This window comes from Gavialis gangeticus, unplaced genomic scaffold (assembly GCF_001723915.1).
Source record: "Gavialis gangeticus isolate Ggan-Ray unplaced genomic scaffold, GavGan_comp1, whole genome shotgun sequence".
In the NCBI taxonomy this organism is placed as follows: Eukaryota; Metazoa; Chordata; order Crocodylia; family Gavialidae; genus Gavialis; species Gavialis gangeticus.
The window spans coordinates 3,822,936-3,839,035 of NW_017729011.1; the positions used below are offsets into that span (position 1 = coordinate 3,822,936).

Sequence of the window (16,100 nt, forward strand, 5' to 3'; positions counted from 1 at the left end):
CCTGCTGCCCCCAAAGAACCCCCCCACACACACCTCTTTCCCCCACTGGAAGGGCAGGCACCTCCCCAGCTTGTCCACTCTGCTGCAGCCCCAGCACTGGCAGGTACACATCCCCTTGCACACTCATCCCCTCACATACCTCTAACATACACACATACCCCCGACAATCCCCAGCCCTGGTCCTCCAACCTCTGCCCTTCACAGACTTACTTGCTTGTAGCTGCTGGGGCTTGCTAGAAGACACATGATGCCCTGGCCTCCAATCGCCCTCCCCTCACTCCCCCCAGCCCCAAGCAGCTCCTTGCTGGGGCAAGCCAGGAAGTGCCAGGAAAAATTTCAACACTGAGCAAAGGCAGAGCAAAATCCCAGACATTTGTTGATATTTTAAAAAAACACCCAGATGGAGATGGGAGGACCCAAAAAGAGGACATGTCTGGGAAAACCCAGACATATGGTAACCCCACTTAACACCCTTTTACCCCCCCCCCAGAACTAACTACATCAGCTGTGACAGCGAGCACAAGGATGACTCCAGTGGGAGTCAGCAGGGTAATGCAGTAGCTAGCATTTGGGTATACATTGTTAGGTTACATCCTATCTTACACTGTTGTTTCAGCAAGCTACAGCAGTAAGGGCCCAGGTATAGCTCGCAACATCTCCCCAGAGGACAGAGCTGCTCAGTACCTTTCACAGGATGTGACTCTCAGCTCCTCACTACAGCAGCATAGGATTAGAAGGGGACTTCACTAAGTCCAGTCCCTTGCATTCACAGGCAACCATTGCCCAATGATTCTCCCATGTCACTGCTTCAAACCTACACATACACACACCACAGAGCCCTTTTGGACTTACAGGCCACATCCCTTTTGCGTAGATGCTCAGTCTCCTCCTGTGTTATGGCCATCAGCTGTTCCATCCTTATTCTAGGAAACAAGCAGGAACATTCAGCCACTATTTACTACTTCAGAAGCAGAGTCATGTTTCACCCTTGCCAACCAGTTATATGCTCTCTTCCGCCTCATAGATAGCTCAAGTGCCCCACTGATTTCAGTGGCAACAGAGATCCTTTGCTCCTGTAGGCCTTGCTGGAGTCATGGGGAGTAATATAAGCACTAATCAATGTATATGCAACTCATACAGAGGCTTTGCTAGGAGTATTAACCAAAGCAGGCCTCAGCAGAAGGTGATCTGGCACTAGGGTGCCTGTGGGAGTAAACTTGACAGACAGCAGAGTGTTAAAGTTGATTGTTAAGATTAATCAATAAGGCTGGTGCCAAAGAGTCTAGAACATACCTGGTGATAACAGATAATTAATTAGGGTAATTTGGTAGAGGTGTTGATGCTTATGTAAATGCCTGAAGTAAACCAAACTACTTACTTCATGTATAGGGAGTCCTGGAAGTCTTTAAAACTTTTACTAAGCCTAGGGGAAGCATGCAATTGTGAGTTGTGCCTGTGCCTTACCACAAGCATCTAGGGCTCACATCATGTAACCCTCTGTACAGACATGTTGGTGAGTAGGTGCTGTGTAGGTAATAAACCTTGCTGAGGTTTTGCCACTGAACCAAGCCTTGTGGTCAATTCTTTGTGTAATATCAGAGTTTCTAAGGACACACAGTGCATACTCCAGAGCATACCCCAGCACACATAATGCCCTGACAGCATGCTTGTATACAAAGAACTACACTGACAAGCAATAGCTCCTAGTGCTGAGGACTGAGAAATTCCCAGATCAAAGGCTATTACCAGAGTCTTCTTCAGCAAGGAGTGAGGTAAAACATAATGGGAGAAATACAGTAACATCAATGAAACATGCACTCCATCCCAAACAGCAAGACACTCCTTTTACTTATTCTCTTCACTTCCACCATAAATACACAGGTTGCCAGGCCCTCAGTTGCCCTTAAAAGAGGGACCTAGTCTACCTGCCTGCTTGTGCGTATCAACAGGGCTTTGCAGGTAGCATCAGATAGCACCAAAGCACTCATTCCAACAGTGGGATACTGGCCTGAAAGCCCTTTGTTCTACATAGGCCAAATGATGCCTCAGAATCCTCTATAGGAAGAAATGGGGTTTTTGCACCCCAAACTCATTAGCTGTGGTAGTAACCCTTACTGAGAAGGAGGGAAGAGGCTGGTCCTCATATAGGAATTGCCAGACTGGATCAGGTCCGAAGTCCATCTAGTCTAGCTTCCTGCCTTCAACAGGTGCTTCAGGGGAAGCACCAAGAAATCCTGTGTCAAAGTTGTGGGGTCATCTCTCCCGCACATTAGATCTCATCCTGAACCCTAAGTAAGAGATGCTGTCTTAAGCTTTGAAGCAGGATCTCTCTCTTATAACATTCACTTAGTATCAACCATAAAAACTGTTTATTCTGACAGTATCTGAAAAATTCATGGTTCAGCTAATCCTTAACATCTGCTAAGATTGCCAGCATACAGATTAGATTGTGGAGCTGGCTCTTGTGGTATGGACTCCTGTTCCACAAGGACCCAGGCTGAGACACAGTGATATCAATGACTACTTAAGGGAAACAACTTTCAATCTCCAGTGACCTGAACAGGGCACAGATATGTGGCCTAGAAGTGGAAAGGTCTTTATTTCCTTCTCAGATGCTCTGCCCTTCCTTCGAAAAGCCCACCATAGGCAGGACACTCACCTCTCATTCTCCAAGGATTTCAGAATTTCTGAACTTTGTTTTTGCCTAAGAAGATAAAAATAAAAGATATTCACTCTACAAAACAAGCAGCTCTCCACACACAGTGATCACAGTGCTGATCCTGTCCTCACCCAAGCAAGCTGGTCACATGCTGCTACCACTGGGCCCCTATCTTGGGCACTGGGCGCAGATCCTGTAGTTAGTACATATCTTTGAGCTGCAGAAAGGGTACACTTGTGGTACATGGTGGGGCAGGGGGGATGGAACCGACGGATATGCCTCTTTTCATGGCACAGAGCTCAGCTCCCTTAACAAGTAGGCAGGGCACATGTGGAAACAGCCTTTGTATAGACCCTACCCCTATTCACATGCCTCCTCCTTGGGGAACCATAGAGGCTGCTCCAACCATTGCATCACCTCCCCATGATAAGGACTGGGGAGGCAGAGCCCTCCCCTGTGCTCATTATTTAGGTTTTGGGTTAGAGATGGATTCGCAGATTTGTCCCTGGAAGCACAGTGGAGAGTAGCAACCTCCTTTCTTGGTTCGGCACACTGTGCCACAGGGTTTAACTGGAAATGCCTTAATGGAAAATTTGTGCTTTTCTACATATTATTTGGACCTACTGGCAATTTTTTACAATTTTGACCAATATTTGACCAGTCAATTGACTGCATTTTATTTGATCCATTCAGTACCCAACTCCGCTTTGCACTGATCCTCTAAGACATTAGGTCTTAGCTCAGCATTGATCTCTGCTGAAAATGCACCAAACAAACTCAGTTGAGAGGTTGGAGACAGGAGAAACCAAGGGCAATAGCCATCATCCACCACAGCCAGAACCATTTTATATGAAGTTATTTTCACTGAAGGGGAAACATGCCAAGAATTCTGGTTCAAAATTTTAGGTTTGGAAAAAATCTTATGTACTACACTTGCTAAATGTATGAGAATGAACTGCCCTCTAGTGGCCAGCTTTGGAAAGAATGAAAGCCTAGGATGGAGTCCCACTTCACAGATTTCATTTGGTGTGCAGACAGACCAGTGTGATTATTTAGTCTGACTGCCAATAACACAAGAATAATGTGCTCAATAGCCACCCTTCCACTAGGCACAAACAGTCATCAGCACTGGCACATGGGGTACAGTTATATTAAAGTACCCCAAATAATATAGACAAGGTTATTTGGGTAATAATCAAAATAAAGTAACCAAAATAATCTAGGAGTCTAACTCTCATTAACCTTCAGTGGGATGTGGACTGTTCTGTCTAAGGTTTGGTCTACACTCAGAGGTGTAATGTCACTAAAACTATGCTGGTTAAGGGTGTGTTTTTCCCCCCGGTTATGTTTTTCCCCCCTGGTTATACTTGCACAGCCTCAAATGTGGACACAGTTACACCACAACAAAGATGGTTTATACTGTTCAAACAAGTTACATGGATATAAAGCACAATGGTACTTGGGTAACTATATCTACCCTGGAAAGCATCCCAACTTACCTACCCTTCTATGAACACTGAGCTTGCACCTGCACTGTGAGTATGTAGAAAAGGCCTGAGTTACTTGGGAGAGTTTTACCCACAGTCAATACCAGGCTGGCCAAAGTGTGGAGTGTGAAAGCAGGAAAAGAACCATGGGGGCTCTCCCAGAGCCTTTGTATTCCCCACCTTCTAGGGATTCACCCTCAGAGCTCTGTCCTTTCTGTGTTACCCTCCAAAAGGGCCAGATCCACTTAGCTGGTCAGAACAGAACCAGACATGCAGAAAAAGAAACTGATGCCCAGGGGGTCCCAACTGGCTGCCAAGAATCCTGAGAAGAGGCCAACCTCTGATTCTCCTCCAGCAGTTTTTGGATTCGGCTGGCAATGCCTTGCTCTGTCTGCTTGAGCTGCTCCAGCAGCTTCAGGCGCTCACTCTCCAAGTAGCGTTGGTGCTTTGTCAGGCCCTTCTCCAGCCTCACCTGCTCCTGTTACAAAGGGAAAATGGAAAGGGGAACTTGGCTGTTTTGGGAGCTAGACTGCATGATGTAGTTGCCTGCAATCAGAGGAACTGGACTAAGTGGAGTCCATTCCAGTCCTGTGTTCCTATGAGAGAGAGCAGGGCATAGGACTCCCCATTAGAGACGGAATAGATGTATCAAGTCACCTCTAGTCCTGCCCTAGACAACTGTGTCAGATTGTTCCTCACAGACAATGACAGTCTAGACAGGCAAACAGGAAGGGAGTACCAGGGAACAAAACAATAGAGAGATTTGGGAGGAGAACCCAGCTCCAATGAGCTGCTGTCTCTGGAGGGGAGACCTCTGCGTGCCTGGGATCCACACCTCAATACATGAAAGCCTGCTTGAAGAGATGCAGAGGGGTAAGCATTGCATCCACCTAGAGCCAGCCAGCTGGCTTTGATTAAAGATAGCTATCAGACGCACCTCCTTCACTGACTGTAGTATCTCATCTTTCTGATTGCTGCTCTGCTGCATGAGCTGGGCGTGCTCTCTCTGCCCCATGTTCAGGCGACGCTCAAACTCCAGTTTCTCCAGCATTTTCTGTTCCTGTGGGAAGAGTAAGAAGCAGCATGAATGCTGGGTATCAGGAGCCTGCAGGCCATTCCCCCTTTCACACTCACACTTTGGCTAATGAAAGTGTAACATAAGGCACAATATCCCTCTACATCCCTAATGTATATCTGTGCCAGGGGTGGGCAAATATTTGGGATGGAGGGCAACTTAAGGACTTTTAGTGAGCTGTTGCAGGCCAAGGGGGGTGGGAGGACCTCAGCAGGGGCTAGCATGCCTACAGCTTTCACCCTGCTGCGCCTTAACCCAGTGTCATCCATGTCACGAGTTTTGCTTGTCCACAGCTTGAGGTGGTTTCTGCAAACCCCTGCACCTATCTTCTTGAAACGTGGCAGGCTTTGTGGCCTCAGCAGAGGCTAGCAGTCCTGCAGTTTTGACCCTGCTGTGGCCTAACACATACACATGATACAAGTTTGGCTCTCAAGAATTCGGGGTGCAGTTTCTCCAAACCCCTTGCACCTATCTTCTTGAAACTTGGCACGCTTCATGCCCTCAGAAGGAGCTACCATTCCTGGCAGTTTCAGCTAAATCAGGCCAAAAATGACAAAGTTATAGGCTGTTTCAACCTTCCCCATTATAGCCTATGGGTGAAATGTTGAAACAGCAAAACTTTTTGACTTGCCTCATTTTGTTTTGAGGCTGTTTCAACCATATCTGTTCTGTTTTGATTTTGCTGTTTCAACCTCGAAACAGGTCGAACAGCATCAAAACAAAACTGGTGGTGAAATTTTGCGCAGCCCTAGTCTACAAAAGGTGTTTTGTAAATTCCCTTTGAGGATTAAAACTGAGAGATTAGAGAGATTGGTTGTCTCATGAGAAATGTGCCCCCACACGTAATTGGGTATTTTTGTCTTTGATAGATTTTTGGTGCGTGTTCATTCTGGTAGACAGTTGTTGTTTGGTTTCTCCTACATATTTTCCATCAGGGTATTTAGTGCACTGGATGAAATATATTGCACTTCTGGAGGTGCAGGTGTAAGGTCCAGGAATGGTGATGGTTCTGTTGTGGGGTGTAGTTATTGTGGGGGTAGTGGAGATATGTTGGCAGGTTTTACATTTCTTGTCATGGCATGGTCTGGATCCATTCAGTGTGTTTTGGGCCATAGGAAGTTTGCTTCTGGTGATGAGGCTGATGAAGTTCAATGCTTGTTTAAAGGATGGGTGGTTCTGGGAAGATCTCTTTAAGAATTGGGTCTCCTTCTAGCATGGGTTGTAACTGTTTGAGGATTTTCCATATAGGTTCCAGGGAGGGATGATGTCATAACAACTAGTGGTGTGCGATTCATGAGGGTGAGGGAAGGGTTCTGTACTGGGGCAATTCTTCACGTGGTATCCAGGTGGCTCTTTCAAAAGTATGATCTATCTCTCTGGAGGAGTGTCGTTGTTGAGTGAAAGCCATTTTGGGATTTGTAAAGTGACAATCACAGATGTTCTCAGTGTAAATTTGGTAGTGTCAGAGGGCCTGGCTACATATTACAGCTTTCTTGGTGTGTTTAGAGTGATTGCTGGTCCTGCCCAGAGAAATATGTGGGTCTGTGGGTTGCTTGTATACGGTGGTTTGTATTTTACCATTCTGGATACTGATCATAGTGCCTAAAAAGGAAATGTTGGTGCTGGAGTATTTAAGAGAGAGTCTGATGGACGGGTGATGATTGTTGAATTTCTAATGGAAATCAGAGATTGCAGGTTTTCAGTCCAAATGATAAAGATGTCATCAATATATCTTAAGTATAGCAAGGGTTTGATGGTCCAGTCCTTGAGGAATGCATCTTCTAGCTGGCTCACAAAAAGGTTGGCATATTGTGGGGCCGTTTTAGTGCCTGTACCTGTGCTCGTGGTCTGGAGGAAGTGTATAAATTTAGTAATATCTTTAAGTCTGTACTCTGAGTTATAAGTTGGCTCCTTGTAAGACAGGCTTAGATGCCATCCTGGTGTGGGACATTGGTATACAAGCTGGTAATGTTCATGGTGGCTAGGAGGCTGTTGCTGGGAAGGTAGTCTTTTTTGTAAGTTTTCGTAGAAAGTCTGTTGTGTCTTGGACAAAATTCACTCTTTGGGTGACAAGAATTTTTAGGACTGATTTGATGAAACCTGATATTTCTATTCCATCCAGGAATAGCACAGACCAACTGCAGATGCTTCCTCAGCCTGATGGAGGGTGTTTGTACCCAAAAGCTTGCAAATAAGAATTTTTCCAACTATATGAGTTGGTCTAATAAAAGATTTACCCAAAGAACCCTGTCTTCCTATTTGTGCAGGCATTCACCAAACAAAACTAGGATGATATGTTGTTTAGGAGGAATCTCTGTTTTAACTTGATGTCCTAGCTCCTTTTTAAGATGTTTTGGCTTTTGTTTTTAAGTCATTCTGTTATCCTATTGTAAGCTGTCCTGAGCCACTGTTGGGAAGGGTGGCACATAAATCAAATAAGTACTAGTAAATAAATGCATAAATAAACCAATAAATTCCCTCATAAAGCAGGAAGACCATACTCCTTTCTTGGTGGCTACAGGTCAGGACTAGAAAGCTGCATGGTGGAACAGAGGGGATAGGAACAATCAGTGCTGAAGGGCTGTATTGAAGGGCCCCAGCTGCATGCAGGACCCAAGGCAGGTTAGGACTAAGGTATGCCAACAGTGGTATGGAGACAGATTACACATTTGCCTGCCCTCACCATGGCTGAATCCAGCCTATGCAACTAAAACTGCCCAAACCTTCCGAGAATAAAACAAAGGCCTGAACCTGTGATGAGAGGACAAGAGACATAGTAGAAAGCAGAACACCTGGAGGAAGCTCAATCTAAATGGGAACTCCCCACAGCAGAGATACCCTGAGGCTAAAAAAACAAGCTGTTCTAAAACAATGGTGGTCAGTGCATATGCCAGAAAGGGGAGTTTAGGTTAGATATTAGGAAAAACCTTATCACTAGGAGGGTAGTAAAGCACTGGAACAGGTTACCCAGAGAGGTTGTGGAATCTCCATCCTTGGAATTTTTTAAGACCCAGGTAGACAAAGCCTGGGATGATATAGTTGGGGATGGTCCTGCTTAAAGCAGGGGGTTGAACTAGATGACCTCCTGAGGTCCCTTTCAACTCTAGTTTTCTATGATTCTAATTCTTACATGTAGCGTCAGATTTCCAGGGCATGTTTCTGGTGTTCACACATGCCTCTCTTCCCTTGAGCAAACACCAGAGTGTATTTTGCTGGGTTCTGGTTATCAGGACATTCAGAGCTGGTTTTCTAAACTGGATAGTGAGATGGAATATAAAAAAAAGCAGAACTGGCTACATTCAGAACTCCACAGAGCAGGATTTTGCAGGGATTCCTTCTTACCTTCCGCTTCTCATAATCCAAGAATTTGTTCTGAAAAGGAAATTATATCATTAGCAGAAAGGCACATGTTGAGGGAGCAATCTTCTCTAGCTAGTAACAGGCCATTTTGTGCTCTCACCCTAAGCTGTCTGACAACCTATTACAGAGCTGTGAATCAAGACCAATTTAGTATATTGGCAAGTAAGCAGGTGGGCATGCTGCTATGTACAATATATGTCAGTGGCAGCCAACCTTTAGGCAAGCATGCCACAAATTAGCCCTACATCGTGCTCAATTACAACTCCAATCCCCTTCCCCTGGTTCATCTGCTGCTCTGCTTTCTGCACCTTGCCCAATCTGTTCTGTTTTCTGCTTCTCATTATCTCTTATCTTCCACTGTGCAGCCTGTCCCCTCCCCAGTCTGCTGAATACCAGACAGAAAGGCTGCTCACATCACTTGTGGTACCTATGCCATAGACTGGCCACCCCCGGTACAAGCCAAGTGAAGAACAGAAAGTATAGCTTAGGGGAGAAGAAGGGCTTCTTCACAGAACATCATCTGCATTTGCCATGTTGCATGACTAAAAAATTCACTTTGTAGAGCTGAGATGTACCAGCTCTGACTCATTTCCTGAATGGAACTGAAAGACTCCCCACCCTATACTTTGGAACTGGAAAGACAACCCTTCCACAGCACTGACCCTCCCAGAATCCCATTGTGTTGCAATGCTGTGCCATGCACTCTAGTCATACTCCACCCCACTGTCCAGCCTTCCATCTATTCTGCTATATTGTTTTCAAGGTATGGGTCTAAAATTAGCTCAGGAAAGTGCCACTGTGAATGTTTCATGTGCTCTATGCAGCTAGCTTGTGGGTGGGGAAGGGTGACAGGCGGCAAGAGGAAGAGACTGGCCACTGGGATTCTTGGATTCTGTTTCTGACTGTTACTGATTTATTCAGTGACCAAGTGACTCTTTAGCCAAATGGGTGTAGGGAGGGCACTAACATACCTCACAGGGAAGATGCTGTGAGGGTTAATGACCTAAGAGTTTTGAGATCCACAGATGGAAGATGGCAGCAAGCACAAAGTGTTCTGATGAAGCTCCATATATGGCTGTGATCCTCACCTGCCATTTGCCCTCTTCTTCCATGTATTTACATGTGGTCCAATCGACCTCATCCACAGAAGTTTCTCCTCCATCACTCTCCAGAACAGGAAGTAGATACTGGGAGGGAGGACTGTACTCGATTCCAGACTCTAAAAGGCATTAGACAAAACAAATCAGTCATCATTTGGAGCTAGCTGGCTGCATGGCACATGGGCAGTGGTTCCCAACCTCTTTAGGCTCAAGGCACCACTCTGTAACTTTTGTGAATTGAATGGTGCCCCATCTAAAAAAATTATTACAATGCTTAACTCCTTGCAGAGGGGCCAGGCAGTGACAGCATAGGAGTAGCCAGGCAAGGAAAGCAAAAGCCTAAGTCTGCCCTGATCTGCATATGTTCTCACACTTCCTAGGATAATGATTCTCAATCAGGGTGCTGTGGCAGGGTTGGCAAGCCAGTCAATTGACTGCATATCTTTTCACCAGGCTAAGATTTTAGCAATTTTACAAAAAAAAAACTACTTTTTTTTTTACAGTTTTCTTGACAGAAACATGAGTTTTTATTGTTTTTTGACACATTTCTTAATGGAAAAAATGTGCTTTTTCTGTGTATTATTTGGACCTGTTGGCAATTTTTTGCTAATTTTGACCAAGACTTGACTGGTCAATTGACCGAACTTTATCTGACCAGTCAAATACCCAATCCTACCTTGCGGTGCCTTGAGATCCTTTCGACGTTGCCACATAATTTTAGCACTGTTAGGTGTGCAAACATGATGCACAAGATAAACTAAAAAATTTCAAATAGGAATCCATAGAACTAAAGCATTCTGATCTGTTGTGGTCTTTCTGAGTTCTTTGCAACAGCTGAATTGCTCTACTATTTTTCCATAATCAAAAATGAGTGAAAACTAAGAGTGCAGACCTTTTCTGAAGGTGCCTCAAGTCTATAAAAGTGCCTCAAGACTATCAAGACCATCAAGAGGTGCCTTGAGTCCAAAAAGGTTGAGAACCACTGTCCTAGGATCTCTGGGTTTCCTGGCTGAGAACTACTGTATTAGTTAGGGCTGGCCTGACGAGCTGCTGTGAGGGAAAACTTGCTGTTGATCATGGTCTCCCATTCTTTTCCTTGACTAGTGCCCAGAGGAGCTAACTGGCCCCTTGAGTCAGCTTGGAGCAGCTATGGTTTCATTCTCTGCCAGGAAGATGGTTGCTGTAGTGTATGGCTTAGAGTGGGGAGGGAGTGAATTTGGTAAACCAGGAGGACACTTAGTATTCTCCCTCTCCTGGGGGAAAAAAAAACGAGAGGCACAGAACTGGCAGAGGCCTCTTAGATTGCTGAGTCTGGTATCTAGTACTACAGGCAGCCACATCATACAAAGCTCTTCACAAGCTGATCAAGCCCCATTTTAAAACCAGCTGGGAATTTTGCAAAGATGATATGAGGATAAATTTTTCCATTATAGTGCTGTAGTCAGACTAAAATCAATAGAACTGTAAACAGCTGAGCAGGGGGGCAGATTTCTTTCTGTATTCACATTCTGACTCTCACCTTTTTGTGTCAAAGTGAGATTTAAATTGAAAGTCTGCTGGGTCATGTCCATCTGTCTCAGCTTGATGCACATCCTCCAGCCTGTGGGCCAAATCCAACTCACAGGGATGTGTCATTCAGCCTGCGGGTAGCCCTGAGAGCCAGGCAACGTGGTCCTGCGTACCTGACTGTGCCAGCATGCAGGGTCTCTCTGCAGCCAGATTTAGTGCACAGGATCACTGCATGCTGGATCATACCTGTGCACTGACCCCACACTAGATTCAGCTTGCAGACTGACCCCACCTGCAGGATCCAGCCCGATTGGCCCCAAGCCAGTTATCTGGCTCATGGGGCTAGAAGTTTGAGCACCACTTTTTTATCTAACCTGCTTAATCTTAAATTTAACAACCCTGTGCTTGCCATTGGACAGCATTGGACCTGTTGGGGGTGCCTAACCCTTCAGAAATGGATTTCACAGACAACATTCTGCTCATCACTCCCACTAGGGAAAGGGAGCACCATCATTATCCTTACTTTACTAATGAGAAAACTAATCTGTGGCTTACCTGATGCCTAATTTCTCTCTCACACAGGCAAAATGCCAATGGAACTGCCTGACATACCAGAGAGGTCTCCTAAAGTCACCTTTGGAGCATCTGCCCTTCACAGACGGTACACAGGATGAGTTGTGGCTGGCAGTGATCTCCAGGTACACAGCACAACACTCACTCAAAGCCTTGCAAATTCATTGCTACCCACAGGCTTTCCCCTTTGCTTACCTCTACACAGGAACTGCTGGATAGACTCTGTGCCAGCGCTGCAAACGTCAGCTGGTGGATATGTCATGGATGAAGCATCCAGGGTCAGCGTCTCCAAAACAGAGAACATGCAGAACTCCAGTTTCCATTTACAATCTAACAAAGCTGTCAGAATCCAGCTGGCTCACAGGAGGGGGCCAAGGCAGCAGAAATGGCAGGGTTACTCTGGAAGTTTAACTGCAGTACTTAACCTCATCCCAAAACTGATCTGCAGAATGTTGCTGCACTAGCAGGTTCACCTTCTAGCAAACCCACTGCTAGCTCTTTACCTGTGTTTCATGAAGTAGGAGGGACACTGAGTGGAATATATGAGGGATTTGTATGCAACTGAACCCCAGAACAGTCAAAAATAAACACTCAGTACCTACAAGAAGAAACACAGACAATAGCTCTTCTCTGATAGCAGAACTCACTAGCCCCTCTGCAGAGGCTCCATGACCTTATCCCCTGGATATGCACTTAGTGCCTACAGAAGATGCAGTGTCGGGGGGCATTACCTGGTGACACAACTCACACCCAACCCAAACCCATGCATCCCAATCCATTCTCCAAGCTAATTTAATTAGCATGACTAGCAATCAACTCCTTTTGTGGGGAAACAGACCTGCATGCAGGACATATCCCAGCTTGCAAAAGGCAGACATGGACAGGGCAGCTGAGTGCATACCTCCAGTGTGCGGATGTGAGCCAGAACCAGTGGAAGCGCTTGCAGGTGGTTCTCACTGACATCAAGTGTGCGTAGGCTGTGCAAGCCTCCCAGAGTGGTAGGCAGTTCCTTCAGCTTATTGCCTGGGGGGAAGGGAGAGATTTAGGACTTTCCCCACCCACAGCAAGTCTCCAATGATCTCTACAATTGGAGCACCAAAAGCCAGCATTCGCCGCCAGCTGCTTATCATCTACTACCCCTTGACCTGATCTTGTACTCATCTGCATAAAAGAATCACTTCAGCCACACAATAGGCATTATATGTGAGGGGCAGTCAACTCTCTGCATAGGCTGGAATACATTTTGGGCACAGGAATGACGTGCAAGAATCCCTCTTGTGCATTCATGGAGGCTCATGCTTCAGCCCCTATGTATTAAACTGTGCCAAATCTATTGTGACTAATGCTGCACTATGTGCCTGAGCTTACTGAAATTAACAGGGTGTTCAGGTCTGATCCCCAAAACACATCTGCATCTCAGAGACTAGTTCCTTCCTAAGCTCTGCAGTATGCTGAGAGGTTCTGCATATGTGAAACCACCCTTCTCAACTGAGATGACCATTTCATAGAGAGCACAGACCAAGTCCGAAAGGGCTATACAGCCCCTAAGCACCCTACCCTCCACTATAAAGATCTGACACTGGATAGAAGGGGGAAGGACGTTTACTACTGGATTGTGGGAATAAAGGGAAAGAGGCCAGGGCTTCAGCTACACACAGGGGTGAACTGAACTCCCACTCAAACAGTAGTTCAACCCCCCATGCCCTCCAGCTGCTTTACTATCAGCATCTATTCCTTTTATTGAAGCCTCCTTTGAGGAATGCCTAAACTTCCCAAAGAAGAGTTATAATTGTGACCTTTATTCTGTGGACACAGTCCTAAGAGGGTTATTTTGGTACACTTATTTGAGCCCTGTGCTCTGGTGGGACTACTCTATAGGTCAGCTAGCACAGATTACCTGTTAGACACCCGACTGACTCGAACACTGTTGCCAAACCCTTATTATCTTACTGCTATATACAATGTCATGGAACAAGTTTCCCCAAGTGCTTTCTAAAATTATAGCCCCTCACTTCTCTTGCTATGTTGAATCATCTCTTACCAAAGCATCTAGCTCTTCCCCATCCAAAGAACTCTCCACGAACAGCACTGTCACATTTAAACAAAAACTTGAGGTACTCAGTTTAAAGCAGGCCTGCCAATTTTACTGCTTCTTGGCCCTTTCTACTGCCTATCAGGAAACTGAACCAGGCTACTGCTTTTCCAGTGCCTGCTTCAGTAAACAGAAATATAATTGGAGATCAAGTTATAACAGCGTGTGTGTGCGCGTGCGCGCGCATGTCCCAGTCCTCAAATATTTAAGAGAGTCAGTGAATGTTTTTGCTGTGTTGACTATCCAAGCTAAGATTTGCCTGATGCTCTCCCAAGACCCACTCTTAGTGCAGAACACCCTAATGCCTACATTTGAGAACTGCCCCACACAAAGCTCATTTAACAAAAACTAAGTGTTAGTGGGAGTTGCATGTAAACAAGAAGACCATAACATCCAGGAAGTGATTGGTTGAGGTGACAGATAACATATGAAACAAACACCCCTTCCTGCAGATCACACAGACCCCAGGCACAGCCTGCACTCCCACCCAATGCCAGTCAGCTTTCCTCCTATGGCTTGTGCCTAATAGCATCTGCAGAGGCAAAGTCACCAAAAGCAAATCAAGGGTGCCTTTGTTCTCTGGATCTACATTCCTCCAAAGACCCAGACTGGCTTGACTCTTCTCCCCTCTACCTGGGAGTTTTAAAGGATGGCATCCCTTCTAAGCCACAGCACCCAAAATGCAGCCCATGACTTATCTGCAGACTGTGGAGACCTAATGTGCCCATCTCTCTTCCTGTAACTGGGGAGAAAAATCTGAGCACAGGGTGATTGTTTTTAATTGCTGAAGAACTGGGACAAGCAACAGGTTGTACATGTCTAATGAGGAAGCAACCAGAGCAAGTAAGGTTGCAAAAATATTTTTTTAAATATGTAAATTGCATGCAAAGTAGGAGTGACCTTCAAGCTCCTGAGCTCTCAAGATGACCATGCATTGGCCCCCTCCATTTTGCCATACCTTTCACATTGAGTGTCTGGAGTTGGGCAAGGTCCCCTATAGACTCTGGAAGAGATTTTAGGAGATTCTTTTCAATATTTAGGACCTAGGATATTAAGAGAGAAGATATTTAGTGATTCAGGATGAAAGTCTGCCTGCCTGTGCTGTGCCAGGAGCATCTACAAGCCTCTGAGGACAGTCTGGAAATAAGTTCAGGCAACTGTTGTTCAGGCAACAATGCTCTTGGAGAGCCACTTCCTAGTCATTCTATTCCCACTGACTCGCTCTGAAGGGATTTTTCTACTAGCAGTCTCTAACAGCACAGTTCTGCTGAATGAGAACCTGCAGCGCTGCCTGTCACAAGCTAGACCCAGTTTGGCCAACCTAAGCAATGGGGATCCCAGTTTACCGGCGAGAGAAGAACAAGGCACTGAATCTACTTACAGCACAGGAAAAACCCCTTTTGTCATTGCATAATGCCCATCTGCCTTTGTGCAGAAAAGCAAGCTGGCTAATGAGTAATGTCCTAGCACTGAAGATGCACATGAGGCACAGCCCACAAGCTATAATCAGCTGGGTGTGATGAAGCAGTACCCTTTGTGGAGCTGTTATAGATATATTCAGAAGAGGATTATATTGAACCACAGGCTGAGGACAAATTAACCTATAACAGCCATAGCTGGCTTGGAGTGTTCAGGTGCTTATTGTATTTAATCCAGCAGAACTACCAGTATTTGCCAATGCTGCTGGTTTATTCAAGGCTTGGTTTATTCATGCTTTGTCTAGCATCTTACTGTGAATCATATAACAGGCAAAGGAGAAATTCAGATCAGCCAGGAACTTCCAAAAGAACTGATCTTTTACCACTAGTTTCCTTAGAGGTGCACCAATACATTGGTCCAATATTGGATCAGCACCAATATAAAGAAAATTGGCTGTATTAGAAACTGACCCGACGCAGCCAATAATTTGTCTGATAAATGCCCGTGCATGCACACAGCTGCACTGCAGCACACAGGCAGCGAGGAGCACAGTCTGGCAGCTTGGAGAGCTGCATGCAGCTAGTAAGTCTGGTGTGGTAGAAGGGGAGAGAGGAGGGAAGGGGGGGAGGGAGGAGGGAAGCAGGGGGCAGGGCACAGATCAATGCCCCCTGCCGTGAGGGAGAAGTGGGGCTGGGGCAAGCACTGGTATGGGATGGAGCCGTGGCTCCTTTGCGGGGAGGGCAGTTCCCACCACTGTGCACACCCTGGGTGGGGATGGGGGGAGGTGGGGCATGTGGCCCCGGATTTGGTGTGGTGGGATGGGATT

General features: G+C 45.9%; 1 protein-coding gene across 3 annotated transcripts in view; it reads right to left on the reverse strand.

The window, feature by feature from the left end:
• Positions 1–16,100, reverse strand: part of LRSAM1 (leucine rich repeat and sterile alpha motif containing 1) — a 56,679-nt gene that overhangs the window by 20,198 nt on the left and 20,381 nt on the right. For all 3 annotated transcript variants that reach the window (XM_019510404.1, XM_019510402.1, XM_019510403.1), the window contains exons 7-15: positions 14,814–14,898; positions 12,665–12,786; positions 11,959–12,049; positions 9,670–9,800; positions 8,564–8,593; positions 5,084–5,206; positions 4,485–4,624; positions 2,660–2,704; positions 853–923 (exon numbers count right to left, since the gene is read on the reverse strand). In XM_019510404.1, coding sequence (XP_019365949.1) covers positions 853–923; positions 2,660–2,704; positions 4,485–4,624; positions 5,084–5,206; positions 8,564–8,593; positions 9,670–9,800; positions 11,959–12,049; positions 12,665–12,786; positions 14,814–14,898 — 838 coding nt within the window. The remainder of the gene's footprint in view (positions 1–852; positions 924–2,659; positions 2,705–4,484; positions 4,625–5,083; positions 5,207–8,563; positions 8,594–9,669; positions 9,801–11,958; positions 12,050–12,664; positions 12,787–14,813; positions 14,899–16,100) is intronic.